The sequence below is a fragment of the Prionailurus viverrinus genome, chromosome D1 (assembly GCF_022837055.1).
Source record: "Prionailurus viverrinus isolate Anna chromosome D1, UM_Priviv_1.0, whole genome shotgun sequence".
Lineage (NCBI taxonomy): Eukaryota > Metazoa > Chordata > Mammalia > Carnivora > Felidae > Prionailurus > Prionailurus viverrinus.
In genome coordinates, this window is record NC_062570.1 from 102,635,871 (window position 1) to 102,661,379 (window position 25,509).

A 25,509-nucleotide genomic window follows, 5' to 3' on the forward strand; every position below is an offset into this window, starting at 1 on the left:
AACCACTGCTCTGGGAGGTCTACGATGGGAATTCCGGGCTGGTGTGTGAAACTGTGTACCCATGCATTTTTCTAGACAGTCCACAGCTTTGGTCAAATTCTCAAATTGGGTCAACAGCCCCCAGACACCTTAAAATAAAATAAAATAAAAAACTAAGGCGGTGAGTGGGATGATTTCTAAATTCAGGTGTAGCTCTGACCTCAGTGACTCAGTCCAGGCCCCATCAAGGCAAGCCTCTCCTCTCACCAAGCCACAGAGAAAGAGGCTGGCAAGTCTGGGGAACCCAGGATGACAGACAACTAGGCCGAGGGACAGTAGGATGCCAGTGGCCAGGGTCCAGTGGACATTCCAGAATGCATGGCCTGAAAGGGCCCTTAGGGATCACAGAAGTCAAAGCCCTGGCAAGAAGGCCGAATCTTCACCAACATCCAGTCCTCTCTGGCCACACAGCTGAACTACACTTCCCAGTATCCCATGCAGTTAGCGGAGGCCGTGAGCTGAATTCTGGCCATTGGTCCTGTGGTTCTGTGGGAAGGGTCTCCCACAAGACCTTCCCCGCTCCACTGTGTGCCTCAGGGAACGCCGAGCCCCTATAGATAGCTGAGCCACAACAGCGAAGAAGCCTGGGCTCTAAATGACTATGGTGGCCCCCCCGACCACCAGCCCACCCCAGACTGTGCCATGAATGGAAAAGAACCCTTTGACGGTTGAGTTACTGAGATTTGGGGGTTGCCTGAATCAGCAGTCAGCCTACTTGAAAGCAACCCGCCCTCCTCAGGGACACTGAGCCTACGAGCCAAGGGAAGCAAGCACCAGTATCATGGTGAGCTCCTGGTACAGGGCCGGGACCAGAACTTCCCAACTATGGCCTTGGATGGGGGACAGGGCACCATAACCACACACCACAACCTGGGCAGCACCAATTCCCAAAAAACTTTATTGTTTCAAGTGGCAAAATGTTATTGGTCTCTGTGGGGCACCTGGCAGGACGGAGGGAGACCTGGGGTGGGGCTGGGGCAGGGCTCCGCCCATTACAAAAATCAAAGGCTTTTATAAAAAATGCTATAAATTGGTATCAAAAGAAAACCCAAGGGAGGCTGGAGGAGGAAGCAGAGAGGGAGGTGTGAAGAGAGCAAGGCGGGAAGGGGGGACCAAAACCTTCAACCACTAATGCCTGAATCTGGTCAGTTGGGGAGGGGGGGGTGGTGGTGTCAGGAAGGGGATACAAAGTGCATAAATGTGCCTCCCCAGACGCTCCTCAGAGGTGGAGGGGGACAGAGGCTGCAGCCTGGGGCACGGTGGGGCTCCAGTCATCTCCTCGCAGGGGACCCCACAGGAATGGGCACTGCCTGAGACTGCCAGATGGGAAGGACCTGCAAAGGGGGAGGGGGGAGAGATCAGAGCGGGAGGGACACAAGTGGCGGGCAGAGGGGCCTCTTCAGCCTTGGCTTCCTCTCCCCGCATCCATCCTGGCTCTCCCAGCCAATAGGCCCAGTTGTGAGGAGGGTCCCAGCTGGGGACTTTGAGCCTGGTGAGTGCCCCCAGGAGTCCCAGACCAGAAGGGCTGGCTGACCCCACTCGGGCCAGCCGCTGGGAGGAGGAAAGACTGTCCTTGGGCCCAGGGAGGAAGGTAGGATGGGCGCCCTCCTCCCAGTCCCTCCCAGGCCAGGATCTAGGGGAAGCCAAGAGGCCCACCAGGTCCTGGAGCTTGGCTCCGGCTGCCTGCTGCCAGCCTCACAGAGAAAGCCCTACAACAAGGTACAGGGCCTCCTGAGCCATCCAGGGCAAGCCCTACTCACCCCCAGGTCCCAGACAGGCCCCAAGCCTAGGAACCCGCCCTCACCTCGAGGACTTCTCAGACCTTCTTCTTCTTCAGCTTCAGGGCTTGTAACCAGTTGGGCGATGATCCTTCGGACCTAGACGGTACAGGGCAAAGGTCACAGGCAAACCTCAGGAAAGGTGAGCAGAGGGAGGAATGGTAGGGAGAGCAATCCTCCGGAAGAGGCGGGCTGAGGCCTCACCGAGGAACCGGAACTCTCGTGCCAACTTAACAGTGAATTTAGGGCTTATCGACCCCTTCTAGAACCTCAGCTTTCCTCTTCCAAAAAGCGGGGTTTCCCTTTTCAAGCCAACCCAGTGAGGCCAGTCGAGGTCACCTACCCTGAGGATTTCTCTGGCTTGGGAGGTAACGCAAGGGGCTTCCCCAGCCCTGGGACCTTGCAGGACTTGGATCGCTGTACTGCGGACTCCTTCTGGCTCGGCTTGCTCTCCGCAGGCTCCCCCTCTTCAGCTGAGCGGTTCCGGGGGCGTAGCTTGGCCTATGAGATGAGCCCGAATGCAGAGACATCAGAGGAACAAGCAGGGGGATTCACGGAGGACAAGGCCTGCTCCCAAGCGGACGCAGTCCCCAGAAACGGCCACAGACCCCTCTGCAGTGCTTTCACCCAGATCGATGGGAAATCGTTTAAAGACAAGTTTCCAAGAAGGGAGCCGTGCCTTGCGCCGAGTAGGTCCTCGAGAAGATACTGCTACACTCGATTCAGACTCACCGGGCTGGACAAAGCCAGTGGTGACTTCTCACCCCTGTGCCTTTGCACATTCTGTTCCCTCTGCCTAGAACACCTCCCCATCACCCCACCCTCCACAACCAGCTCCTATACATGCCTCAAAGCTCAAATACTTATGTGAGGCCTTCCCCAACATACCCTCTCGTCCCACACAGTGTGGCCGCAGGAAGTAACTCCTCTGTCTCTGAACAGGCCAGCCCCTTATCTGTGCCTCCCCAGTCACACGTCTCCCTCTCCCTCTCCCTTCACCAGAGCTAATCAGGGCCAAGGCTTGTGTCTCCCACACCCAGGGAAGTTCTGGAACACGAATGCCCTGTGCTTCCTTCCACCACACTCAGCCCGCAGCACAGGGGCCAGCAGGGAGAGCAGGATGGCAGGAGGAACGGGAAGAAGGGGCCAGGGGAGGGATGGACGGACGGATGAACGGACGGACAGAAGACAGGCTGGACGCAAGGTGGCTAGCTGGCTGGACGTGCCAGCTGAATGATCAGATGGTACCTTCAGGGCTGACGGACTCAGGCCAGGAAAGAGGTTGACTTTCAGCCCCTTGGTGCCCAAGGACATCCGTGTCCGGCGGTTCTGTGGCTCCTCTGCCACCTCCTCATCTGAAGACGGCACCCGAGAAGCTCGTGGCTCTGCGAGGGCCCAGAGGGGGGACTCAGCACAGACATTAAGCCCACAACACCCCTCCCTCGCACGGCTCCCGGACGGCGACACGGGCATCAGGAAACAAGACAGGGACCTACCCGTGGAGTCCTGGAACAGGCGTGCCTCCGAGTCTGCCGCCTCTGACAGGCCCAGGGTGCCCCCAGGCCGGATGGCCGGGGCCCGGTGCCCACGCTTGCGCCCCAGGTTGGCACGGCTCCGGTACATGGCGCTGTCCAGGACCTCGGTGTCCTGCTCGGGACAAGGGCAACACCACTGGCACCGCTGTCCCATCCCCAAGACACCTCAGCAACAGCTGCCTATGAGCTGCTCCCCCCCAGCAGCCTAGAGCCCCTGTTCACTTGATTCACCTGCTGCCCCCTTCCTGCCTCCCAGGCTGACAGCGCTCAGGGCTCTGCACGGCTCAGGCTCCAGGGACGAGGCTCCGGCTGCATCACCCACCTGCCCCCCAACAGCCCAACCACTGCCCTGGGCTCAGCCTACACTGACCTCAATGAAGGAGAAGTCCTGACTGGGAGAACGGGGAGGAGGGCCTGGGGGGGGCCGCCGAGGGGGCCGCGTCGGGCCCTGCTCGCCCTGCCCGAGCCCTGAAGGGCTCCAGGTGCCGTCCACCTCTTCTGTCTGGCTGGCTTCACCATCAGGCTGCGGCCTCCAGGAGGGCAGAGGGTCCCCACCAGGCTCCAGGGGCTCCCCTTGGTCAGCACCTGCTGTGGCTCCTTCCTCCTCCAACAGGCCCCTGGGGCCCGAGGCTGCCGACTCCCTACGGGCTGCCGCCCTGGAGCTGCTGGCAGTCAGCATCCCCTCCAGCAGGCCCTGGGAGCCAGAGGGTGGGGAGCGGGCCGGGCACCTGCCAGGACTGCAAAGGAGACAGACCAGAGGACAAGGTCACCCATGAGGTCACAACTCTCTCCCCCAAAGCTCACTTCACAGTATCTGTGCCCCCTACCCGCACCTCTTTTTCTCCCTCTTTTCCACGCTTTCCCAGCCTCCTCCCAGAAGGACACGGTCAGAGCCTTGTACAGCACAGCACAGAGGGGACAAGCTGGGCAGCCTGGCAGGTTGAAATCCCGGGTCTGCCACTTACTAAGGCTTTCTTTCTTTCTTTTCACCATTTTATTTTTTGAGAGTCGGAAAGAATCAGAGCATGTGCAGGGGAGGGGCAGAGAGAGAGGGAAGACACAGGATCCGAAGCAGGCTCCAGGCTCTGAGCCGTCAGCACAGAGCCCGACGCGGGGCCCGAACCCAGGAACACAAGCCGAAGTTCACAAGCCAAAGCCCGAATGAGCCACCCAGGTGCCCCACTGAGGCTTCAGATGAGTCCCTCCACCCACAAAAGTCTCAGGGTTCTCTACCTCTGTAGTCGCTGGGGCGTGAAATGGGAACCACAGCACAAAGTGCAGCACCTGGCACCCAGCGTGCACCCATCAAACAAAGCCAGCCGTCGTTACTGCTGCCGCAGCTACTGTTCATGCTGTCAACGTGCCCCTCCTGGGGGCGCATGCCTGGACAGCCAACTCTCCCTGGGATGAGCCAGGCACTGGCTGGTCTGGCTGTGCAACATCTTCAGCCCTCAGCCCCCACTTCCTCCCTTCCTGTGCTCCAGTCTCAAGGAACAGCCAGGGACTCCCAGAACACGCCGGGCCTTCCTGGACCGCTGTGTGTGTGCGTGGACAAGCCGTTCCTCTGCCCGGAGAGCTCCCCCACTGCCTCTCCACTCGGTCTCCCTGCAGTTCCTCTTCTGAAGCTGGCTCACTCCCCTCCCCCGCGCCTCTACCTTTCCTCAGCCCTGTGAGCCCCCCAAGCTCCCACCAGGTCTGTGACCAACTAGAGGACAAGAAGGGCCCCTCGTGGGCCCGGGCCTGGCCAGGAGGAGCAGGACAAGGCAGATGTTTGCCCACTGATGAAGAGGCTGGGCCACCTTGCCTCTCAACTCGGCCTGTGCATCTTCCACCTGCCGCTCCTTCAAAACACAGCAGCACCAACACGCGGGCACATCACACACGCTCACCAACTCGAGGAGCTGGTGTGTGGGCCACCCGCACCCCCTAAAATATGGACACACCCCACGCACACAACGCCCCTCCCTCAAGGTACATCTAGGGCCCAGCCCCCATAAGCACAGCCAAGCCACACCCCAACATACACACACACACACACACACACACACACACACACACAGGGCGGGGGGCGGGCGTGGGAAAGGCTGGCAAGGGCAGTGCCTGGAAGCCAGGCCTCGGAGAGTTCCCCAAGGGGAGGGGAGTGGGGCAGGTGAGTCAGAAGCGAGCCGGAAGAGGGGAGGGCAGGAGAGAGAACGTGTGTCAGTCTGTCTTTCCACAAGCTGCTGACAGATGGAAATTAAAGCGGTCTGGGCAGGAGGGAGGAGGTGGGGGTGGTGGCAGAACGGAGCAGCCCTGGACGGGGGCCAAAGCCAGCTCACCCTGCAGCTCCGAATCAGGGAGGCTGGAAGGGAGGGGGCAGCGGCGGCACCCCACCCAGCCTGAGGAGGCCCTGCCCAGAGCCTCTCCCTGGGGTGAGGCCGAGACAAGGCTGAGGACAGGCCCTGAGTGAAGGGGATGTGAAAGAGCGGATGGGTGGATGGAAAGATCCACATCCAGAGCAAGATCTGGCACTAAGTCCCGTGAGCAGAGGGCAGGGGATGAGCTCAGTGGGTCCTGGGGGTGGCCACGAGGAGGGGAGGGTGGGAAGAGCACTGGGGAATGTGGTATGCCTCATCCCTGTGTAAACCCCCATCTCAGGAGAAGCTTTCCTGCCTCTGAGAACCCGGAACACCTATAACCTCAGCTCCTTCCTGGCAGGGAATCAGGAGAGAACGGTCAGGAGCCTGTGCTGAGCGCTTATACTGGCACAGATCCGGGCTCATCCCCCACTACGCCCGCAGTTACCTGTCCACTCTGAGCCTTGGCGTCTTCATCTGGAAAATGGGGAGATTAAAAGTAGCTACACAGGGACACCTGGGGGGGGGGGGGGCTCAGTTCACTAAGCATCCGACTCTCGATCCTGGCTCAAGTCGTGATCTCTCAGTTCGCGAATTCAAGCCCTGAGTAGGGCTCTGCCCTGATAGCACAGAGCCTGCTTGGGATTCTCTCTCTCCCTCTCCCTCTGCCCCTCCCCTGCTCCTACTCTCTTTCCACCCCACTCCCACCCCCCACCTCTCAAAATAAATAAACTTAAAAAAAAAAACGTAGCTATACTTCACTGGGTCTGCAGGCAGTATGTTGGAAATGTGTGCTCAATTTTGACGAATTTTTACGATAATCATCCTTCCCAACACAGGCTCCTGGCCTGAGGACTTATCTCATTTTGCACCATCTATAACCCTCACCCCATCTGGACTTAGGGTCTCCTGACTGCTGCTCCAGGTGCAAACCCAGGGGATGGCATGTGGTAGATGTGCACAAAATCAGCTTCCCAGGGAGCGCGTGGGGAGCGAGGTCAGTTAAGTCTCTGACTTCGGCTCAGGTCATGATCTCTTGGTTCACAGGTTCCAGCCCCACATCAGGCTCTGTGCTGACAGCTCAGAGCCTAGAGCCCATTTTGGATTCTGTGTCTCCCTCTCTCTCTCTGTCCCTCCCCCTCTTGCTCTGTCTCTCTCTCAAAAATAAATAAAACATTAGGAAATTTATTTTAAAAATAATAAAAATAAATAAAAATTTAAAAAAAAATCAGCTTCCCAGTATTCAAGGCTCTAAGGCCCAAAATGAGGGAGGCTTAAGCCTGGAGCTAGAATGATGTGTCTAAATGGGCAGCAGCTGGCTTGGACCCGCGAGAGACAGGAAGAGTGCCCAGAGAGGACGACAAGGCTGGGGCCCGAGGGAATACAAGGGGGCCATAATCACCAGATGTGAACCTTGTACGTGTCATGCTGCCTCCCTGGGCCTCAGTTTCCCCACCCATGAAATGAGGGGGCTGGCCTCAATGATCTCTCAGGATCATCTCAGATTCTATGAAGACCCCAAAATGACAAAGAGGTCTCTGTACCACTTGGGGACCCAGGGAGGGAGAGCAGATGACCAGGAGGCCACAGAGAAGAGAGGACAGTGCATGAGCTCTTGGGGGACCTAAGAGAGCCACTCCCACCAGGAAACGGTGGCCCTACACACAGAGGAGAGGCCTGGGAGCTCCCCATGACCTCTCACCCCCATGCTGGTCTTGTCACAGCTGTGCTGGACAGGACCACCTGCCATCAGGGATACCTTTTCCCCGCACAGAGACCATGACAAAAATGTCCCCAAGGGCCTCACTTTATGGACAGCTCAAATTTACAATCCAAATTTGCACATCAGATACAATTACAAGTAGCAAGCATTTTTTTTTTCAGTGTTCACCCACATGTCAGGCAGGTTTCTATCACTTTACATGTGTCTTCAACTCTTAACCCTGAGAGTCTGCAGAGAAAAGTACTCCCAACATACAGACAAGAAATGGGAGGTCCTGAGGAAGAGAAGGAACGCGTCCAAGGTCACAGAAGCGGTGGCACAATCAGTACCCAAGCCTGGCACATGGTGCCAAACCCAGACTACTCGGAACTGTCCTCAAGGACTTCCCAGGGGAACCTCCAAAATTGCCTTCCAAGAGCAATTTTCCAGGGTGGAGAATTTCCCTAAGTCAGATGCCCGGAACACAAGTTCTTTGGATATTAGTCAAATAAGCTTGGGAAACCTTGCACTAGAGAAAGGCGAACAGGTTTCCTTGTGGCTGTGTTTTCATGTGCTACCACGTGCCCATACACAAACACTCGAGGTCGCCGACATGGCCACAGAGTGCACAGCATTCCCCAAACGTGCAACACAGACAGAAAACCAGAGCGTCTTAAAGGTGTGATAGAGGCTAGGCTACCTGAGTGTTAAGGACTCCCTTCCTCTTCGGCTCCTACCTTCCTCTTCCCCAACCCAGATATTCCCGCTTTCCCCTTCTCAACAGCCACCCAACCGGAGGGGAAAGGTGGAGGGCTGTGGGTCCTGCTCCTTGGTAATCTGAGAGTCTTGAACATAACCACACCTGACAGCATTTACAATGTGCAAATCAGAAGGAAGCCCTGCTGTGCGGCCGTAAGCAAGTCACACCCAGTTGGAGATGATAAAAATCCCTTTCCCCGTCTTAGGGCAGCTGTGAAGGTCAACGAGGTAAGATGTGCAGTTGACATTAAGCCCTGTAGAGTGGAGTCTCGGGAAAAGAAACCAGGAACAACCACAGGGCGTAGAAATGGTAAGGTTTCCCGAAGCTAACCTTCGAAAGCCAGGCTCAGAGACATCCAGGAACTCATCCTGGATCCCAGGGGCCTCCACACTCCCCACCCTGTGCACCTACCCCTTCCTGCAGCCTTCATCACCAACCCATGCTCTGCCCACCTTTCTCTCTCTCTCTCTCCTTAGCCGCAATGCCTCTCTAAACCTGTCCACACCCCATGATTCCCTCTGGACCCTTCCCTGTCCCCTCCACTACCATCAGCCCCTTCCACTTACAACACAGCCCCCACCCGACTGCCCAGTGAGAAGATTCGGCTTCTTCCGAAATGTAGAACTTTCTACTCAGTCAAGAGAATAAAACCAAATCTCAATAAACAGAAATGTTAAGGAAATAGACGCGATGGCTTTTTAGTACCCTTTCTAGGGGTGAAATCACCTCCACTGGTTTCAGAACGTAAAAATCCCTGAGACAGACTGCATCTGGCTGGTCAACAACTACCAGTCTGTTCCTCTGGAAAGCTCCCTTTCAGGAACTCCATGCATGGAGGCCAAGATCATGGGGTCAGGAGCCAGGTCCCTATGACCTTCAGGTTCTTAAATTGTCTGCTCTTCTGGGCCTTAAGACAGGGCAGGCAAGATGCCTCTAATCTCTGCAAGAAACAAGTGCCACTGTGCACTCCAGTCCTGCCCTGCAGTGGCCCGGGCCACGGGGACACGCAGAATCCTCCTTCTGACACCCATGAAAGCATCCATATCCCCCGGCCTGGGAAAACCCACGGCTTTGGGCCAAGAGGCCTGGGGAATAGGTGCTGTGCACAACCTGGGCACCAGAAGATAAGACACACCCCCTGTCTTCCAGGATAGTCGCGATACGAAGCACCGAGGAAGCCTAAAGCATGGGCAGCAAATGAACACCACCTCAGACATCACAATCATCATCAAAAAAAAAAAAAAAAAAAAGAGAGAAAGAGAGAGAGAGAGAGAGAGAGAGAGAACTCACCTGTAGGTGTGTCACATTTCAATTCTTAAAAAATTTAAAACTTCACAGTCCAAACCATCTCCATTTTCCAAACCCTAAATGTCCTCAGGGGAAAGCGGTTTCTTCCCTCCTCAAAAACACTTGCAGGGTTTCATACAGCGGCTGCACCTTCCCTCCCACACAGGGATGGGGCTCCCTTACCTGGTTCCAAAGCCAGGGGTTTCTCCCATCTCCATCCCGGGTTCTTCAGGGCAGCTCTCCAGGGAAAGGGGGGAGTGGTCTTCACCCTGGGTCTCTGGCCCACTGGTCCCGCCAGGTCCCAGCTCTCGGGCCTCCAGGCCCGGGGACGAGACACCATTGTCCCTCAGCCCCAGCTCTAGGCACTGGCTGACTTCTCCTACCCCGTGCTCCCTGGCTTCACTTGGGGCCCCCGAGAGCTCTGCGTTCCGGAGTCCCAAGTCCTGGGTCCAGTCCATCCGGCCCACTCCGCACCCCCGTGAGTCCCGAGAACCTCCAGACTCTAGGTCACATGGCACCTCCAAATTCTTCAGGCCCAGACTGCTGCCCCAGTCTACCTGGCCCGCCCCAAGCTCTCTGGGGCTGCAGCCTGCCCCCGGGGCCATGCTCCTCAGCCCAAGGTCAGGGGTCCAGTCTGCCTGTCCCACCCCACGCTCCCTGGATTTAAGGAACTCTCCGGCCTCCACACCTGACCAGTCGGTCTGCCCCACACCACTCTCTCTGGCCTGGCTGGGGCCCCCTACATCCCCGACACCAGCCAGATCCCTGCTCCTCAGGCTGACATCGGAGGTCCAGTCCTTCTCCCCGACCCCAATGCCCCTGGGCTCCTCGGATCCCCCAGCCTCCAAACGGCTGGCCAGGTCCACGTCTCTCAGGCCCAGCTCATCTGACCAGCCCATGTGTCCCACGACTTCCTCCCTGGCCTCACTTGAGCCCCCGGAAACCACACAGCTGGACACCTCCAAGTTCCTGAGGCCCAGCTGGTCGGTCCAGTCCACAGGCCCGGTCGGGGTCTTCTCTGGAGGCACAAAGGGGCCACCTGCCATCTGGCCAGAAGGGCTCAGGCCAACACCTCCCGCCCGATCGTCACCGATGATGCCAAACTGATGGCCCCTCTCGGCAGCCTCCACGCAGAAGTCGCCTCGCCAGTCTCGCTGCCCCGGGCTGAAGGTAGCCTCCGGCTGGGGTACGACACCAAGGCTGAAGTCGCCCGCCCAGCCTCGCAGGCCCACCTCCCTGTCATTCCGGCCAGCATCGCTCGGGCTCTGGCCCCCTGCCTGCTGCGCCCCCTGCAGCCCTCCAGCATCCTGGCCAGCCCCGCCACCGTGCCAGCTGCCCTGGTCTCTCTGTCCCAGTGGCCCGTCCTGGGACTGAGGGGTGCCGGGGCTGAACAGGCCCCCTGATTCTCTCTCTTCGGGCGGGCTTGCATCCCTGCTGGTCTGGCCCGGGCCGTCTCTGCCACTCGGAACCTTCTTTTCAAACTCCTCATCCTGCTGTTGGGCTTCCTCAGGGCTGAAGCCAGCGCTCAGGGCTCTCATTCCGAAGCCTCTGTCCTGGGGGCCAGGGGCTGTAGAGCTGCCACGGCCACTATAGTCCCTCATCCAGGCGCTCTTCCCGAAATCCTGATCTGGCTGCTCTGCAGAATCTCTCTTCCCAAACTCCTCGTCCTGCCCATCTGCCAGGTGGTCCTTCTTCCCCAATTTCTGGTTCTGCTCGTCTATATCCCGGCTGGCATAAGCACCCAGTGAATCTCTCTTCCCAAATTCCCAGTCTTGAAGGCTTACATCCCGACTGCAGTAAGTACCCAGCGAATCTCTCTTCCCAAATTCCTGGTCTTGGAGTTCTGCATCCCGGCTGGAGTAGGTGCCCTGGGAATCCCTCTTCCTGAACTCCCAGTCCTGAACATCTGCCTCCTGGCTCTGCTGAGTGCCAAGCTGGGGTGGCTTTCCAATCACCCAGTCCTGGGCCCCGGGCCCCCCTGGGGCAGACACTCCACTCCCATCCTGGCTGGAAGCCTCGATCTCCTCCTGGCCGATGCCACACCTGCTGGCCCAATCCCTGGAACTCGCTTCCCCAGCTCCTTGCCCACGCTTGCTGGTCCAGTCCCCCTCTCCAAGGCCTGCGTCCCCTCTAGGGCTTGCACCACCAAGGCCATAGTCCTGAGAAGTGTCTTGAGACCAGCGGGAAGGACTAAAACTGCTGGGAGAGGGGTCTGCTGTAATTCCAAATTCACTCTGCAGATCTTTCTGGGCCCAGCCAAGGAGTCCCTAGGAATCAGAAAAAGAGAGAGACACAAAGAAACAATGCTTAGAGTCAATCAGGGTGGGAGTCCAGAATGAGAATCAGCATTACCTAGTCCAGAGAGCCCCTCGTTAGCAAGAGAAACCCTGGGTCTAGAACCCAGCTGTGTGACCTTGACCGAATCACTTAACTACTCTGGGCTCCAGGGTCCTCACCTTAAATGGGAAGAATTCCTACTGCCTGGGGTGGTTTGGGAGAATTAAGCAAGATCATTTTAAGCCAAATCTCAGCACAGTGGCTGGCATGCAAGGGGCACTCAATATGGACACTCAATCAATGATCCCATGGTCATGTTTACAGGCCCTTGGGTAACACTTGGCCAAGCGCCAAGAGAAAGGCTGCCAGCAGAGTGGTCTTCACAGGGGTGTGGAAGGAGTGACGTTTCCATGAGGGGTGGTCAAGACTCAAAGCCCCTCCACAACCTGCTTTCCAGGTGGAGAGTCTGACCCTGCCCCTACTCGCCCCTGTAAGTTCCCAGGCCCTTCTTCCCTAAGGAAAGCGCCCTTCTGCCTGGCTCCTCCCAGGAAGACCTCACAGCCCTCGCCTTGTCCCTGGAGGAGACAGGAGGGACAGGAGCTGCCACAGGAGGAAAAAGCCGGCCCATGGCCCCCTGCACCACCACCCCCCCCAAACCCATACTCCCTGACTCACTCCTTCAGGCGGGTCAGCCCTGGGCTCAGGGCTGCGGAGCCGGCCCGCCTCGTCCCGCAGCGCCGCGTTGGCTAAAAGCCTCTCCAAGACAGACACGCTGGGCTCCTGGTCCCCGAGCCGGGCCATGGCCCCTGCCCCCAGCCCGCCCCGGGCTGCTGGGTGCGGCTGAGCCGAGTGCAGGGACGGGACTGGGCCGCTCCCCTCGCCTGGACCTGTCCAACGACTCTGGCTCCCGCTTGCCCTGGCCCGGCTCCCTCCACGGCAGCTGCAGCTCTGGCAGCCCCGCCCAGAAGCCAGTTGAGTCACCCAACGCTGGACAGACACACCTACCAGGAGCCAGCCCAGTCTTAACTCCTTCCTGCTCCTCCTTCTCTACCCCTCCACCCCCTGCCCCCAGAGGCCTCCTGGCTCCTCCTTCCTTCTAGCCCCACCCCTACCAGCCCAGGCTGGCCTCGAAAACTACGTTTCAAAAGCCACCTGGACCCCAGCCCTTAAATTCAGAGGCAGCCCGGTAGGAGAAAGGGCACTGGCCAGGGAGCTGGCGCTCTGATCAAGGCCCAGCCACCAACTTGCTGGGCAACCCTGCACAAGGCTCTGCCCTCTCTGGGCCCCGAGCTTCCTATCTGCAAGGCAAGTCTCGAGCTCAAGGGTAACAACGGTCATAAAGCCAACACTCAGTAAACACTCTTGATGAGCCAGGTGCTATTCTTAGTACTTTACAGGTATTACAACTTATTTAATCTTTGCCATCACACCGTGAGGGAGAGTTCATCATTTTTACCCCCATTTTACAGAGGCAGAATCCAAGGCACAGGAAAGTAACTTGTTCAAGGTCACATCTAGGCCAACCGCAGAGAACACAGGCAGTCTGGTTCCGGAGCCCAAGCTCTAAACAGCTGCACTGCGTTGCCTTCCTCAATACTGTTTGTAAGGAGGCACTTTGAACGCTCAGTATATGTCAAGCACTGCGCTCAGCACACTTCATATTCCCTACGGTACCACCCTAAGAGGCAAATGTTCTTATGGTGAAAGGTTTCTGCAGCTTAGAGGTTAGGGTTAGCAAGACGACTCAGCGGCAGAAGCGCGACTTGGATACGAACTCACTCTAAAGCTGAAGCATCAATCCCATACCCTCTGCTCTGTCAGCGCTGCCAGACCGTCCAGCCATGAGGAGCACATCCACAGGTGCCTTGCTCACGGCGGCATCCTGGGCTCTGGACACCGAAGCCCTGGCTTCCATCCCCTGAGGCCCCCACCCTCCCTGCGGCCCTGTCCTCACCTCGGAGCAGGCACTTGGGGCCTGCGTGTCCTTCAGCTCAGACCCGGCTCCCCGCCTTGCACTGCCGGCACTAGGTGGTGGCGAGGCCAGGAGGTCATCCAGCCAGCGGGAGCTGCTTTCAGGGCCTGTAGGCTCGGGGGACGCATTACAGGGATCTTGAGTTTCTGTCCTGGGTTGGGTGGCCTCAGCCTGGGCCAAGGTCATGGCCTCCTCCTCAGCAGGCAACGCCTGCTGGGGGTCAGGGGTGCCAGCAAAGAGGACGCAGGGCTGGTCGGGGGGTGCTGGCTGCTGCTGCCCCAGGACCGGCTCCAGGATGGGCAGAGCAGCCTCCCTGGTGGCCAGAGGGAGCAGGGACTCCTGTCCAGCCACGGGCTCCCGCTCCTCATATCTCTCCTCTGCCTGCAGCAAGGCCACTCCAGGTGGGTCCCCTGGTGTTGGTAAGGGCTTGAGAGGAACAACTGGGGACTGAGGTTGACTCTCGCCATCACCCTTCTGGGCTGGGGAGATGCCTGGATCATCCACCTGCACCCAGGAACCAGGAATTCCTGGCCCCTCTGGAGCTGACTGGGTCTCTCGCCCCTGCTGGGACACTCCTTTCTCTCTGCTGGATGCAGTCCAGTCACCAGCCTCAGCAGCCTCGGCGGCCTCGGTGGCTTCGGTGATGGGGGAGGGAGGTGGGGAGTCTAGCCGCCACACCCCAAGACCTGAAGGCCGAGTGGGGAAGGTCCATTCAAAGGACTGTGACAAGCTCCAGTTGGACTCTGTCCCACTCCCAAAGGGACGATCCAAGGCAGACTGGCTCCCCTGGGTTTGGGGCAGGGCAGCCAGCGAGCCCCCCAGCTTCTCCTGGTCTTGGCCAGGCGGCTGGAGCACACCCTCAGAAAATCGGCGCTGAGCCAGGCTGATGGGACGGAGATCTATGTCACCCTTGGCTGCCACATCCCCAGATGGAAACGTCCGAGGAAGATCCGGCAACTCACCCCCCTCAGTCAGGGGCTGGGCAGAGATAGCTGGGGGCTGCCCCAGGCTGTGGTGCCCTGAGACCTTCTCAAGGGCCGGGCTGCCAGCTGCAGGGGCCTCTGGGGCTTCCTCAGCAGGGAGCCCTAAGCTCAGGGCGCAGTCGGAGCTCTGACCCTCATTGGGAAGGGCTACAGTTGGGGCTGCTGGGGTCACAGGGGGGCAGGGAGAGGGCCCAGAAACTTCAGGACTCTGGGCTTCTGGAAGCTGAGAGTGGTGGGGAGAGCTCTCATCAAGTGAGTGATGTCTGGGAGACCCCTCAGCAGGTGAGTGAAGTCGGGGAGACTCTGGGGCTAGGCCTGAGACTTCAGTGGGGAGGCTTGGGCTGGCGGAGCCTCCATTCTCTGAGGCGGAGCCTGGACTCGAGGGGCCCCAGGGCTTGGAGACCTGCAAGAGAAAGGTCAAAAGCCATTACTCCCCTCCCACAGAGACCCCAGGTCAGCTGCTTCCTCACACTCTCAACTCCACAGACCAGAGGAAGAAACAGGAATTCAGAAGGTGGCCTCTCAGGGCAGCTAAGGGAAGCCCTGAGAATTATTTTGGGGCATCTTATGCTTCTTAGGGTCTGCACACCCCACCCCCCAAGCCCTCTCCCCAGAAAATGCACACAGCCTCACTCACAGCATCTCCAGTGGTTCAGATCTTCCCTCCCCCCGCCAACTCCCAGAGCTCACCTAAGGATGTAAGAATCTGTGGTGCATCGGTTAAGAACCCCGGCTTGACAAACAGAGAAGGAAAATGGGGAATCTGCCATCTGGGCAGGGGGGGTGTTGCCTCGGAACAGGTCTGTAAGCCCAGGGTGGAGCCAGACCACCCACAGGAGCAGCCACAGGGGGCGCTGTGGCGCTCCCCACCCCGTTCTGTGTATCCACACATCCCAGCGCTACCCAAGGAAGCAGGCAGGTCCTGCCTCGGGATCCAGGCAAAAGGCACCAAGGGACATGAAAGCACATGGCTTGGAGTCATCGGCACTGTCTCCTATGAGCCGTATGCCCTCCCATATGGTGGTGAGATGGTATCTCTGAGCCTCCGCTTTCCCATCTGTACACTGGGGCTAACGGCAACAACATCCATCTCAAAGTTAGGTGAGGATTAAATAAGATCTGTGCACAGGGCCTCTCAGGATAGGACTTACGGAAAAAATAGACACTATGGGATAGGGGTCTGGGAGAGGAGGAAGGGGCAGAGCGCCTGGCATCCTGGCATTCCACTGCAACCCTTGGCCTGTCCCCAGACACTGAAGGAAGCCTTGCTCCCCAGGGGTCACGCTTCCCCTGCCACCCCCTCCAACGGGGCGGTTTCTCCCGCATCATCGCCCACTGGGTCTGGGAGAGAGAAGGTCCCACTTGCTTCTCAAGTCCCTTTCCTTTGCCCCCATCCTCCCTCCTCTCCATACAACTCCAGTGTTCAACCGCATGCCCTAAACTACACCACCCACCACCCCTCCTGTCTGAGCCCCTACAGAGCCCTCCAGCATCCTGGTTCTCCGTTCCTTGACCCCTTCTTGCATGGTCACTTTGTGAGCCACCTCTCCCAGGTCATACTCTACTCCTTGTCCTCACTGGTAACTGCAGCCCCTCTATAATCTCCACTCCAAGTGTCCGCTCCCCACTCCCACCTCCTATGGGTCCCACTACCTCTTTCCACCTCGCTGATCCTTCAAACGCCTCTGCCAGGAAGCACAGCCTACTAACCCTCCTCCTTCTCATGGTCCCTGTTCCCCTCCTGCCCTCACTTCTCAGTGGTGTTTAAGTCACTTCTTTCCACAATTCCCCCCACCAACCTCCGTGCAACGTTTCCACCCAGCTCTCCACCTCCCCGCAGCTGTACCTGGGGCTGGACGTGGCTGCAGGACAGGAAACAAGCCAGATGCCCGATCTCCCTACCGCCTGATCAGCTCTCAAACCTCCAGGACCTCAAACGGGCCCCGAGCCCCCGGCCGTTCCCTAACACTTCCCCTCACATGCCCACATTCCCAGGAGATGCTTCTGCGTCTGGTGTTCTCAAACCCCAACATCACCTGCCACCCCCATCAGCCACTAGCCCTCACACCCTACTGCCTGCGTGTGAGCCCAAGCACCATGCTCCCCTCCTATGCTTGTGAGCGGTCCTGGCTCAGAGCTCTCTCTCTCTCCCCTGCATCATTGATTTTTCCTTCTCTACTGGCTCATTTCCACCAGCACACAAACTGCTCTTATGTCTTCTGTCTTAAAAAAAAAAAAAAACCACTCTTGACCTCACCTCTCTCTAAAGCTTACCACCAGGTTTCTTGAATGCGTTGCCTACATTCACTCTCTATCCATGGAGTTCCTCTTGTCTCGTTCTCTCCTGAACCCCCTCCAGACAGGCTTCTCCCTTCACCTGGCCAGCTAATGCTACCATCAAGGTCACCAATGACCTCCCTGTAGCTGAATCCCATTTCCAGGGCTCACCTGCCTTGACCCGGCAGCAGCATCTGATGGGGGGTCATGCCCTCCTCAAGCCCCAAAGGTGGCTGCTAGCTCTGTGTGGCCTCTAGCACCCCAACCTCCCCAATCTCCTTCTGGTCTCCCCTGCTACACATGGGGCCTGAGCCCCCTGCCCTCCTGTGCCTCCCCAGCTCCTCTGGTGACCTTAACCCCCCTGGTGACCTGCCCGTCTTAACTGCCACGTTGTATGCTGACAACTGTCCAGCTGCCCCCTCAATATTTCCACTGGGGTATTGAAGAGGCATCTCAAACTCAGCAAATCTAGAAACAAACTCCTCATATCCCCCCGATCCTGCTTCACCCTTCCAGGTGCCCACCTGAATGAATGGTAACCTTGCCACCCTTCCACTGCACAGGCCAAAGGCCCTGCCGTCATCTGTGACTCTGCACTGGCTCGCTCTCCTATCAAGCCACCTGCAAACCCTGCCCGCCTCACCTTTAAACCCTATCCAGAGTTGACCTCCAGGGTCCAGCCACCAGGCTTATGCCCCCACTGGTCCCCGCCGCCGCTCTTGGCTCCTTGCAACCAAGATGACGCTTCACGACCAGGCCAACACCAGGTCGCTGGTCTCCTGCAAACCCCTCAGTGGCTTCTTCCCCTCACTCAAGGCCAAGTGTTTCCAGTGGCCTGTGAGGCTCCACACCATCCAACCCAGCACCCGACCCACCAGCTGTCAGACCTCGCTGGCAGGCAACTCCTCCTCTCTCACTGCAATCCAGGCATCCTGGCTTCCTTGCCAGGAAGGTACTAAGTCTCCTGTACTTAGTTCTTTCTGCCCAAAACGCTGTTCCCCAAATGCCCATGCAGCTCACTCCCTCACCTTCACAGCAAGGCCTCTCTCATTGCCTTGGGCCCAGAGCTCCCTGCCTCGACGGGACTCCCGCACTTGTGACACACTGCAGTCTGCGGGCTCAAGGGATGCCTGTGCTTGTGTCTGCCTCCCTGCACTGGGTGAGCTCCCTGGGAGCAGGAGGTGGTGCGCTTTGTTCTCTGCTGTGTCCCCGGCACTCGACTCACGGTAAGTGCTCAGTGAGTATCTGTCGGATGGACAAGGGAATGTGGTCGGGTCTCCATCGATGGGGAGACAGGACAGCCCTTGGCCAGAAGGGCTCTATGAGCTAGAAGGGGTTTCAGTTACTTGGGACAGCAGGCTGACCATCCTCTGAGCACGCTGTGGGGAGCAGTGGGGAAGAAATAGGGAACACTTGCTTCTGCCCCCTTGTCCTCCAGGCTGCCTCCAGCCACTCACCTCTCCTCAGAGGTCTTGCTCTACTCTTCCTGGCACTCGTTGGGAGACATTGCTGGCCCCTCCTGGGACCATCCCCTAGAGAGGGTCCCACTGTCCTCATCTGAACCCCGAGAAGACAGCCCAACCAGGGAGAACACTGGAATCAGGCACTTCAGATCCTGCGTCAGCCCCTGGGTGCCAAACCTGGGTGAGCCGTGGCGTCCTCACACCTCACACGGGACCAGGAGGGCCCAGCAGCCAGAGTTCTCATAAGGACTAAGTTAGTCACCGTTCCTGGGACGTGCCCAACACGCTGCAGATACCTGATCAGGGCTGGTTGTTATAAATATTATAATTACTGCTTGTAACAAGTAGTTTCACAGCTTGAACCACACTTAACCACCTCGAGGACTGAAAACAGTGGCCTGGGAGTCAAGAAATCAGAGTCTTGGGGCCAGACCTGGGTGGGGCAAGCCACCTCCTCCACAGGCCTCAGTTTCCCCATCTACACCACAAGGAGGTCACACAAATGATCTCAGAGATGACCCCTCCAGCTCTAAAATACTACGATTCTGATTCATAACAGGAGGCTAACTCACATCGGCAGGTGGGTCCAAGCTGGCTGGCTGAGCCAGGTCCCCGTTGAAGGCCAGGTCCAAAGGGGCATTCCTGTGAGGGAACAAGAAATGGAGGCAGAGAATAGAGCAGTCTGCCACTGATGACCAGAGGGAGACTGGATGGAGAGTCTGCCGAAGTGACTTCAATAGCCCCCAAAGTCAAACCCCCCAGGCACCTACTACTGAGCCCCACCTGGAATCACTGAGGACAGAGAAACAGTGTCGTTTCCAGAGAGAAAGTGCCCCGGGAGACAGTGCCCATTCCCTACCTGCACATCAAGGGTTAAATGCCCCCCCACCCACTCCTCTAGGAGAAGCACCCTGCATGCCCAGGCCCCTCAGTGGTTCCCAAAAAGCTAACTCCTCCTTCCCCTAGCCCATAAGGGGTTAACGTTCTCCTCCAGCCAGGAAGAGTGCAGCTGGTCCCGGCTGCCCTGCCAATACTTCTTGAAGGATTGCAGGGGGAGGAAGAGGGGGAAGAGTGATTTTCCAAAGTTGAAGTTGCTCCTCTTGAGTTCTGCTTAGAGCAAGGAAGGGGAGGAAGTCTGAGAGCAGACAGGCCTGGGCAGCGTGTGACCTCCTGGACGCCTGGGACGAAGAAGGATGAACTAGGGCCCCTGCCCTCCAGGCAAGTTCAGGTGAGAATGGGGCCAGGCTGGGGGGCAGGGTAGGGCAGGGCCTTCAGCTTGGGACTCAGCCCAGACCACAGGAGCCCTGCCCTTCACAGCAGTAGGAAGGGGAGGGGAGCCTGTGCCCACCACTCCCAGGGGCACCTCCTGGCCAGCCCTCCTTTACACTGGCACCAACCCCAGACAACTGTAGCATGTCCCACAGTCTCCAACCTGGCCGTGACCTCTGTGCACGGATGCTGGCCGGCCTGGCATCGAGGTGTGCTCGTGTCATAGCTGTTCTATCAGACTCCTCCTTGTGGGCAGACTGCACCCTGCTGATCCTATCCTCGCCGCCCCCCCTCCCCCCCCCTCCCCCCGCAACACACACCAGCACCTGCACGCTGTCCCAACCTCAGTAGGAGCTAGCACTAAAGAGAACAAGCTTTGGAATCAAACAGACCTGAATTCAAATCCTAGCTCTGTCCCTTATTTGCTGAGGAACCACGGGAAGTCGTTTAGAACCTCAGTTTCTGCATCTCTAAAACAGGTCTAATATTCTCTCCATCAAATAGCATGGCGGTCAATCACATGAGGCAAACTCAACTCTCCGGATAAAAAGAACTAAAAATAAACTTCCATACAGTACATTTGAATTCCACCGTTAACATACATCAGCTCTGTAAAAGAACACAGCAGCACTGACACCATCTACCAGGGGAGTGTTTTGTGACTTAGACCAGGGTCCGCCTGTACTCATAGCACACTGACCCCAAACTAACCTAACCGTGAAGGTCACAGTCCCAGATAAAGCCACCCCCTTGTCCTCCAGGATGCCTCCCTCCGCTCACCTCTCCTCAGGGGTCTTGCTCTGCTCTTCCTGGCACTCGCTGGGAGACTTTGCTGGCACCTCCTGGGAGCATCCCCTGGAGAGGGTCCCGCTGTCCTCATCCCTGGGACCGGTGGCCACACCATACGTCCGGGGGCCATATCTTGAGCTGCCATCATGGTTAAAGGTGAGGCGGGAGCCCCAGAGGCGATCAGGGCTGGCAGGGACCTCCTTCCGAGGCTGCTCCATCTTGGCCAGGATCTCTTCCACTGTGGTGGCTGCAAAGCGCTCTGAGGCCGGACGGAAGGGGGCAGGGGCCTTCCGCACGCCTCCTGGGGCAGCACATCGAGCTGGGGGTGTCAAAGGTGGCATCTCTTCTTTCCCGGCCTCCTCTTTCCCAGTCTCTCGAGTGGCTTCTCCTCCAGTAGACGTCTCAGGCGTAGGCCTTGGTGCAAAGGGAAGGGGACGCTTGCTGCCACCATAGGGCTGGGGTCCTGCGAGCATGTTCATCTTCCGGGCAGAAGGCAGCTCAGCCAGGGGGCCCCGGGGGGGCCGAGGCCCAACAGGCACCAGCAGGCTGGGCTTGGCAGGCAGGGCTGGTTTGGCAGGCAGGGCCCGAGGTTTAGGCTTGACGGGGGGTTTGGCCCGAGGGTCACCTACCGAAAGGAAAGGATTGGTTGGGGGTCTGTCAGAAGATCCAGGAAGCAGAACTTCATCTCCCACCCTGTACAAACTCGGAAAGTTCACATCCTTCTAGGTACAGGGCAAATGTCACCTCTTCCATGAAGCCTTCCTTGATCATCCATACACATCTCAGAAGCATCTTCTCCCATCTCCAAATTTCAAAAACATTACTCAATCTCCCTTACAAGCTAAAGCTACTTAAGGGCCCAGCTGGCATGTAATTTCTCCTTATAGCCCCCTTTGCACCCTAGCAAATGTTCTTATCAAACGAACACACTAATGAATGAACAAAAGAGCCAATAAATGGATGCCTGCCTGCCCACATCAAGCAGTCAGGCCACCATGTCCCCAGTCCTGTCCCTTCCTCTTACATGACACTGTACTGCTCCACCACCCATAGTAAACCTAGCTCAGCTTCTCCACTCTGGCTCCCTACTCCACCCCCCTCCCAGAGTACACGCCCAGGCCACCTTCCCACTGTCATCCGGTGTGTGATCAGGAATGAAACTTACTATTGACCTAAGCCAAACAGAAGTAAACCTGCTACAGGAAAAAAACAAGACCAGAAACCTACCTTCTACATAAGGCATTCCACTGCCAAATAAAAGACTTGGAATTACTCATGGCCATGGCCCTGCTAATAGAATCCTGTATCACCCACTCATTGGACCCAGCCCAAGAAAGGAGTCTAGACACAGAGCCAGGAGGTCTGGGTTCAAACCCCCCTAGGTGCACACCATTTCTCCTCTAGGCCTCAGTTTCCTCCCCTGCAGAACACATGGTTTAATCTGCACCACACCTCGAAGGGCAGTCTGCTCTCATCTGCTGGGGACCTAGGTTCTCAAACCTGGTCTGAAAGGGCTCAACGGGAGCGAACGACCTCGCAAACTCATCCTACGTAGCCTCAGTGTGCCTCCCACTCTCGCTCCCCCGCCCCCTCCAAGGCAGAGCAGGGGTTCCGCTGCTGCGCCCCCACCCTCCTCCGGGCCACCCTGCTCCGCCCAGCACCCATGGGTACCTGGCTCTGAGCCAGCAGACACCGGCTCCTCCTGCATTTCCCGGGGCGGTGGGGAAGCCATGGCTGCGCCTTCCCGGAGAGCCGACACTTTCATCACATGCGGCAGAACCTGCGTGAGAATTGGGGAGCCGAGGGGTGTGAGCGGGGTGGCCGGAGACCCAGGAAATGAGAGCAAGAGACTGAGAAGGCACAGGGGCTGCGAGCTGGCAGCAGGCTTGGCTGAGGGAAGCGTCCTTCCAGCAGGGGCAGAGTGTGGGACCGGAAGCGGGAACTTCAGAGGGGGCTGGGGGAGGTCAAGGGAGGCCCCAGGCAGCCGTATCCTCCACTCGTCCCAGACGGCTCTCTCAACTCCGGTCTCCTAACCCCGGAGTCCTGGAGCTTCAGGGACCCGCCCACTGCTCCCTCTGGCAAGCTCTCCAAGACACCCCACTTACCGTTGCCAAGGCACCCCTTGGGTCCGGCAGCCCTGCCTGAGGTATCCACTCAGGGCCGGAGGAAGAGGGCCGCGAAGTCTGAGGTCTCTCCGTGAATCACCTCATGGGAGACGGGAAAAACCCGCTCCTCCCCAACCTGGGGCTCCGCCCCACCGCCTGCCTCCCCCCTTCCCGCTCACCCTGCCCCCCCCCCTCCTGCAGCTGGGAGTGGTTCCCTCTCCCCCCTCTTTCCCCTCCTCCTTCCACATCCCTGCCCCACGCCCGCCCGCCTGCCTCGGAGCTGTCTCATCCAAACACGGAAAAATAAGGAATAAAAAGTAAACATCTGGAATACATTTTTTTTTTCTTTAATTTCTCAATCGCTTTGGCTTCAGCTTGGAATTTGATGAGGTAAAGCCAGGGCCTAGTCCTGTTGCCATAGCAATGGCCTCCCACTGGATTTCCAGAGCCTCGCCAAGAGGAAGGAGGAGCCGGCCCAGGCCTGGGCTGGGAGAATGGGACAGGACTTGAGAACATCCGGGGGGTGGGGTGGCTTGGGGGAGAAACTCCCTGGGGTTCCCCTCTGGGCAGTCAGGGCAGGATAACCAAGGCAGATGAAAAGGGAATATTGGGCATCACTCACCAGCCCAGGGTTGGCCTGAGGGGTATTAAGGGGGACAGAAGAAGAATTTTTAAACCAAGAGACACAGCCCTATGGCAGGGACCAAATGATGCCCTTCCTCTAAGCCGGTAGCAGGAGCTTGGGGTCTGATATACCAGGATTCAGACGCTGGGTGGGTCTACCACTCTCCAGCTGTGTGACCTGGGGCACACTGCTTACTTCTCTAAGCCTGTTTCCCTCTGTAAAAACAGGAGTTAACGAGACAGGTGGGAGGCCCAGGTGAGAAGATACATGCAAACTTAGCACAATGCCTAACCCGGAAAAGGTATCCAATAAAGGTCGGCCACTATTAGCATGATTCCATTGGGTATCACCAAGGAGGGAAGATCCTTGGTAAGTACCTCCTCCTTTCCCCAGGCCACAAGCTGCCAGCATTCCAGACCATTCTTTCACTCCCAAGGGCCCCAGTCTGGTCACCTGCTCCTCAGACACTCCACTACCTCCTCAGTTCCCATTCTGACTCCTGGAGCACCATCCCACCCACAAGAACCCACCGCCACCACCACCGGGCTCCAGAGCCCCCTGTCTGTCTCATTCCAAAGGAAGGAAGAGGTTTCCTATCACCTGGTATGCACACAGCCCTGAGGACCACCCAACACTCTCCCACCTGCAAGGGGCACTGCCTTCCTCAGCACCCACTCCAGCTGGCCTGGGAAGGCAGTGCCAGATGCCAAGAAGGGACCTCTGTGGCCCAGCCTTTGCACAATTCACCCACCCCTCACATGTGACCCTGCCCCCGCTTGTTTCTAAGACAGGAGAGAACACGAAGAGCGTAGAGAGAAACCCAGTACCGTCCATCCTTGGTCAGCCAACTACAAGGGAGGGTTGCACACCAGGGGTGGATGAGAACCGAGCAGAGCCAGTCCCAATGTGCATGGGGGAGGGGCACACGGCAAGGGAAAAAAATTAAAAAAACACAAGATTGTTTCCTTGTCCTTGAACACTATTACAAGGGACATGGTGTGGGTGGTTAGAAATAGGGGCAAACTGACCAAGAAATGTAAAACCTTTTTACCTGGGGCCCTGATGGGCACCTCTACAGTATGAGGGGCTGCAGCAATGAAGTGGGGCCCTCGGCTTCCCCAAATGCGAGGGCCAGAGAAGCTCAGAGGCCCCGGCCAGGAAACCCAGGTGACCAAGGCCATAGCCAAAAGCTGAAGAATCACAGCGGCACTGAGCACTCCCGCCCCCAGCAGTCAGGGGAGACTAGCTGACCCCCGGGAGCAAAGGCCGCCAGAGGGGCTAGAGAGAGAGGCTGGGCAGCTCCAGCCGGATGACAAGGGCCCAGACAGCCATCGGCGCAAGCGGGGTCGCCTCTAAAGACCCTGGGATCTCCGGCCGGATCCGGGACAGAGAGGTCGACAGGGACAGCATGTAAACTGCTGGAGGAGGGAGGACCAACGAGAAGACGGAACAGCCCGGGGCGAGGGGCCGTCTGGAGGGGCCCAGTGGGGAGCTCTGGACACAGAGGGGACGCCGGCAGCCGAAGAGGAGGAGAAGCGGGAGGAGGAGGAGGAGGAGGAGGAGGAGGAGGAGGAGGAGGGGGCGGCGGCAGAAGCGGAGGACCTGTGCGCTGGATATGAAGCAGCCGGCGAACAGACGAGGGACTGGGGACGCGGACCGGGTGGGGGCGGAATGGGGTGGCTGGGGGCGTGCCGAGGGAGCCGGGAGAGGGGGCGAGCACAGGCCCGGGGAGGGAGAGGCGGGGGTCCCTCCAGCAGCTCCGCCCGCCCCCGGCCCCGCCTCAAGCCCTCGCCCCCTCCCCCCTTTCTTCTAGCTCGGGCAGCACGAGCTCCAGACCGTGCACCCTCCGCCCCTGCGCACACGCGCCAGCTCCCCAGCGACCCCCGCTTCCCCTGCACCCCCGGCCCCTGCAAACTTTCCTGATGACCCCCCCGCTTTACCTCAAACCCGAGGTCCCGGCAGGAAAGCGCCCACTCCTTCCATGCCTCTCCCCCGCCCCTATCCCGGACCCCGCCCCCTCCTTCGCCCTCCTGCCCGCCCCCGCGCACTCACGCGCTCCCCCGGGATCCGGCTCCGCTCGGCTCGGGCTCGGCGCCCCGACGCCAGTCCCCGCCACCGCTGCCGCCGCCGCCGCCGCTGCCGCCGTCACCGCGGGACCAAGCCAGAGCGAGCCCCGGCGGGGCCCCGCCCCTAGCTCCGCCCAGGCCCACGCCCCCAGAGCGCCTCATGAATATCCATGAGCCGGTGGAAACCGGGAGTGGGAAGCCGGGGCAGAAAGCACCGGGCCGTAAGCACCGGGCCGTATGCAAATA

The 25,509-nt window shown here is 58.5% G+C and overlaps 1 protein-coding gene across 3 annotated transcripts; it reads right to left on the reverse strand.

Annotated features, from left to right (window-relative positions):
• Positions 1-918: 918 nt before the first annotated feature.
• TNKS1BP1 (tankyrase 1 binding protein 1) lies at positions 919-25,404 on the reverse strand. Of its 3 annotated transcripts, none has more exons than XM_047878382.1 (12): positions 25,250-25,404; positions 22,139-22,247; positions 20,459-21,092; positions 18,982-19,051; positions 13,669-15,072; positions 9,621-11,704; positions 3,723-4,089; positions 3,314-3,464; positions 3,066-3,202; positions 2,161-2,318; positions 1,844-1,916; positions 919-1,373 (listed from the first exon to the last, which is right to left on the reverse strand). In XM_047878382.1, exons 2-11 carry the CDS (start codon positions 22,230-22,232, stop codon positions 1,856-1,858), a joined length of 5,160 nt encoding a protein of 1,719 aa, XP_047734338.1. In that variant the 5' UTR covers positions 22,233-22,247; positions 25,250-25,404; the 3' UTR covers positions 919-1,373; positions 1,844-1,855. The 3 variants fall into 3 exon arrangements, with proteins under 3 accessions (XP_047734338.1, XP_047734340.1, XP_047734339.1); XM_047878384.1 differs by lacking the exon at positions 25,250-25,404 and adding an exon at positions 25,138-25,160; XM_047878383.1 differs by lacking the exon at positions 25,250-25,404 and adding an exon at positions 22,573-22,718.
• Between the last annotated feature and the right edge of the window lie 105 nt (positions 25,405-25,509).

What these genes read in the sequence shown, in the direction of transcription:
- TNKS1BP1 (XM_047878382.1), bottom strand. Translation starts at nt 22,232, where the DNA reads ATGAAAGTGTCGGCTCTCCGGGAAGGCGCAGCCATGGCTTCCCCACCG. An exon ending in CCTGTTCCAGGACTCCACGG is followed by an intron (nt 3,203 to 3,313) that starts GTAGGTCCCTGT and finishes GGGCCCTCGCAG; the next exon opens with AGCCACGAGCTTCTCGGGTG. An exon ending in AAGCCAGAGAAATCCTCAGG is followed by an intron (nt 1,917 to 2,160) that starts GTAGGTGACCTC and finishes TGTACCGTCTAG; the next exon opens with GTCCGAAGGATCATCGCCCA.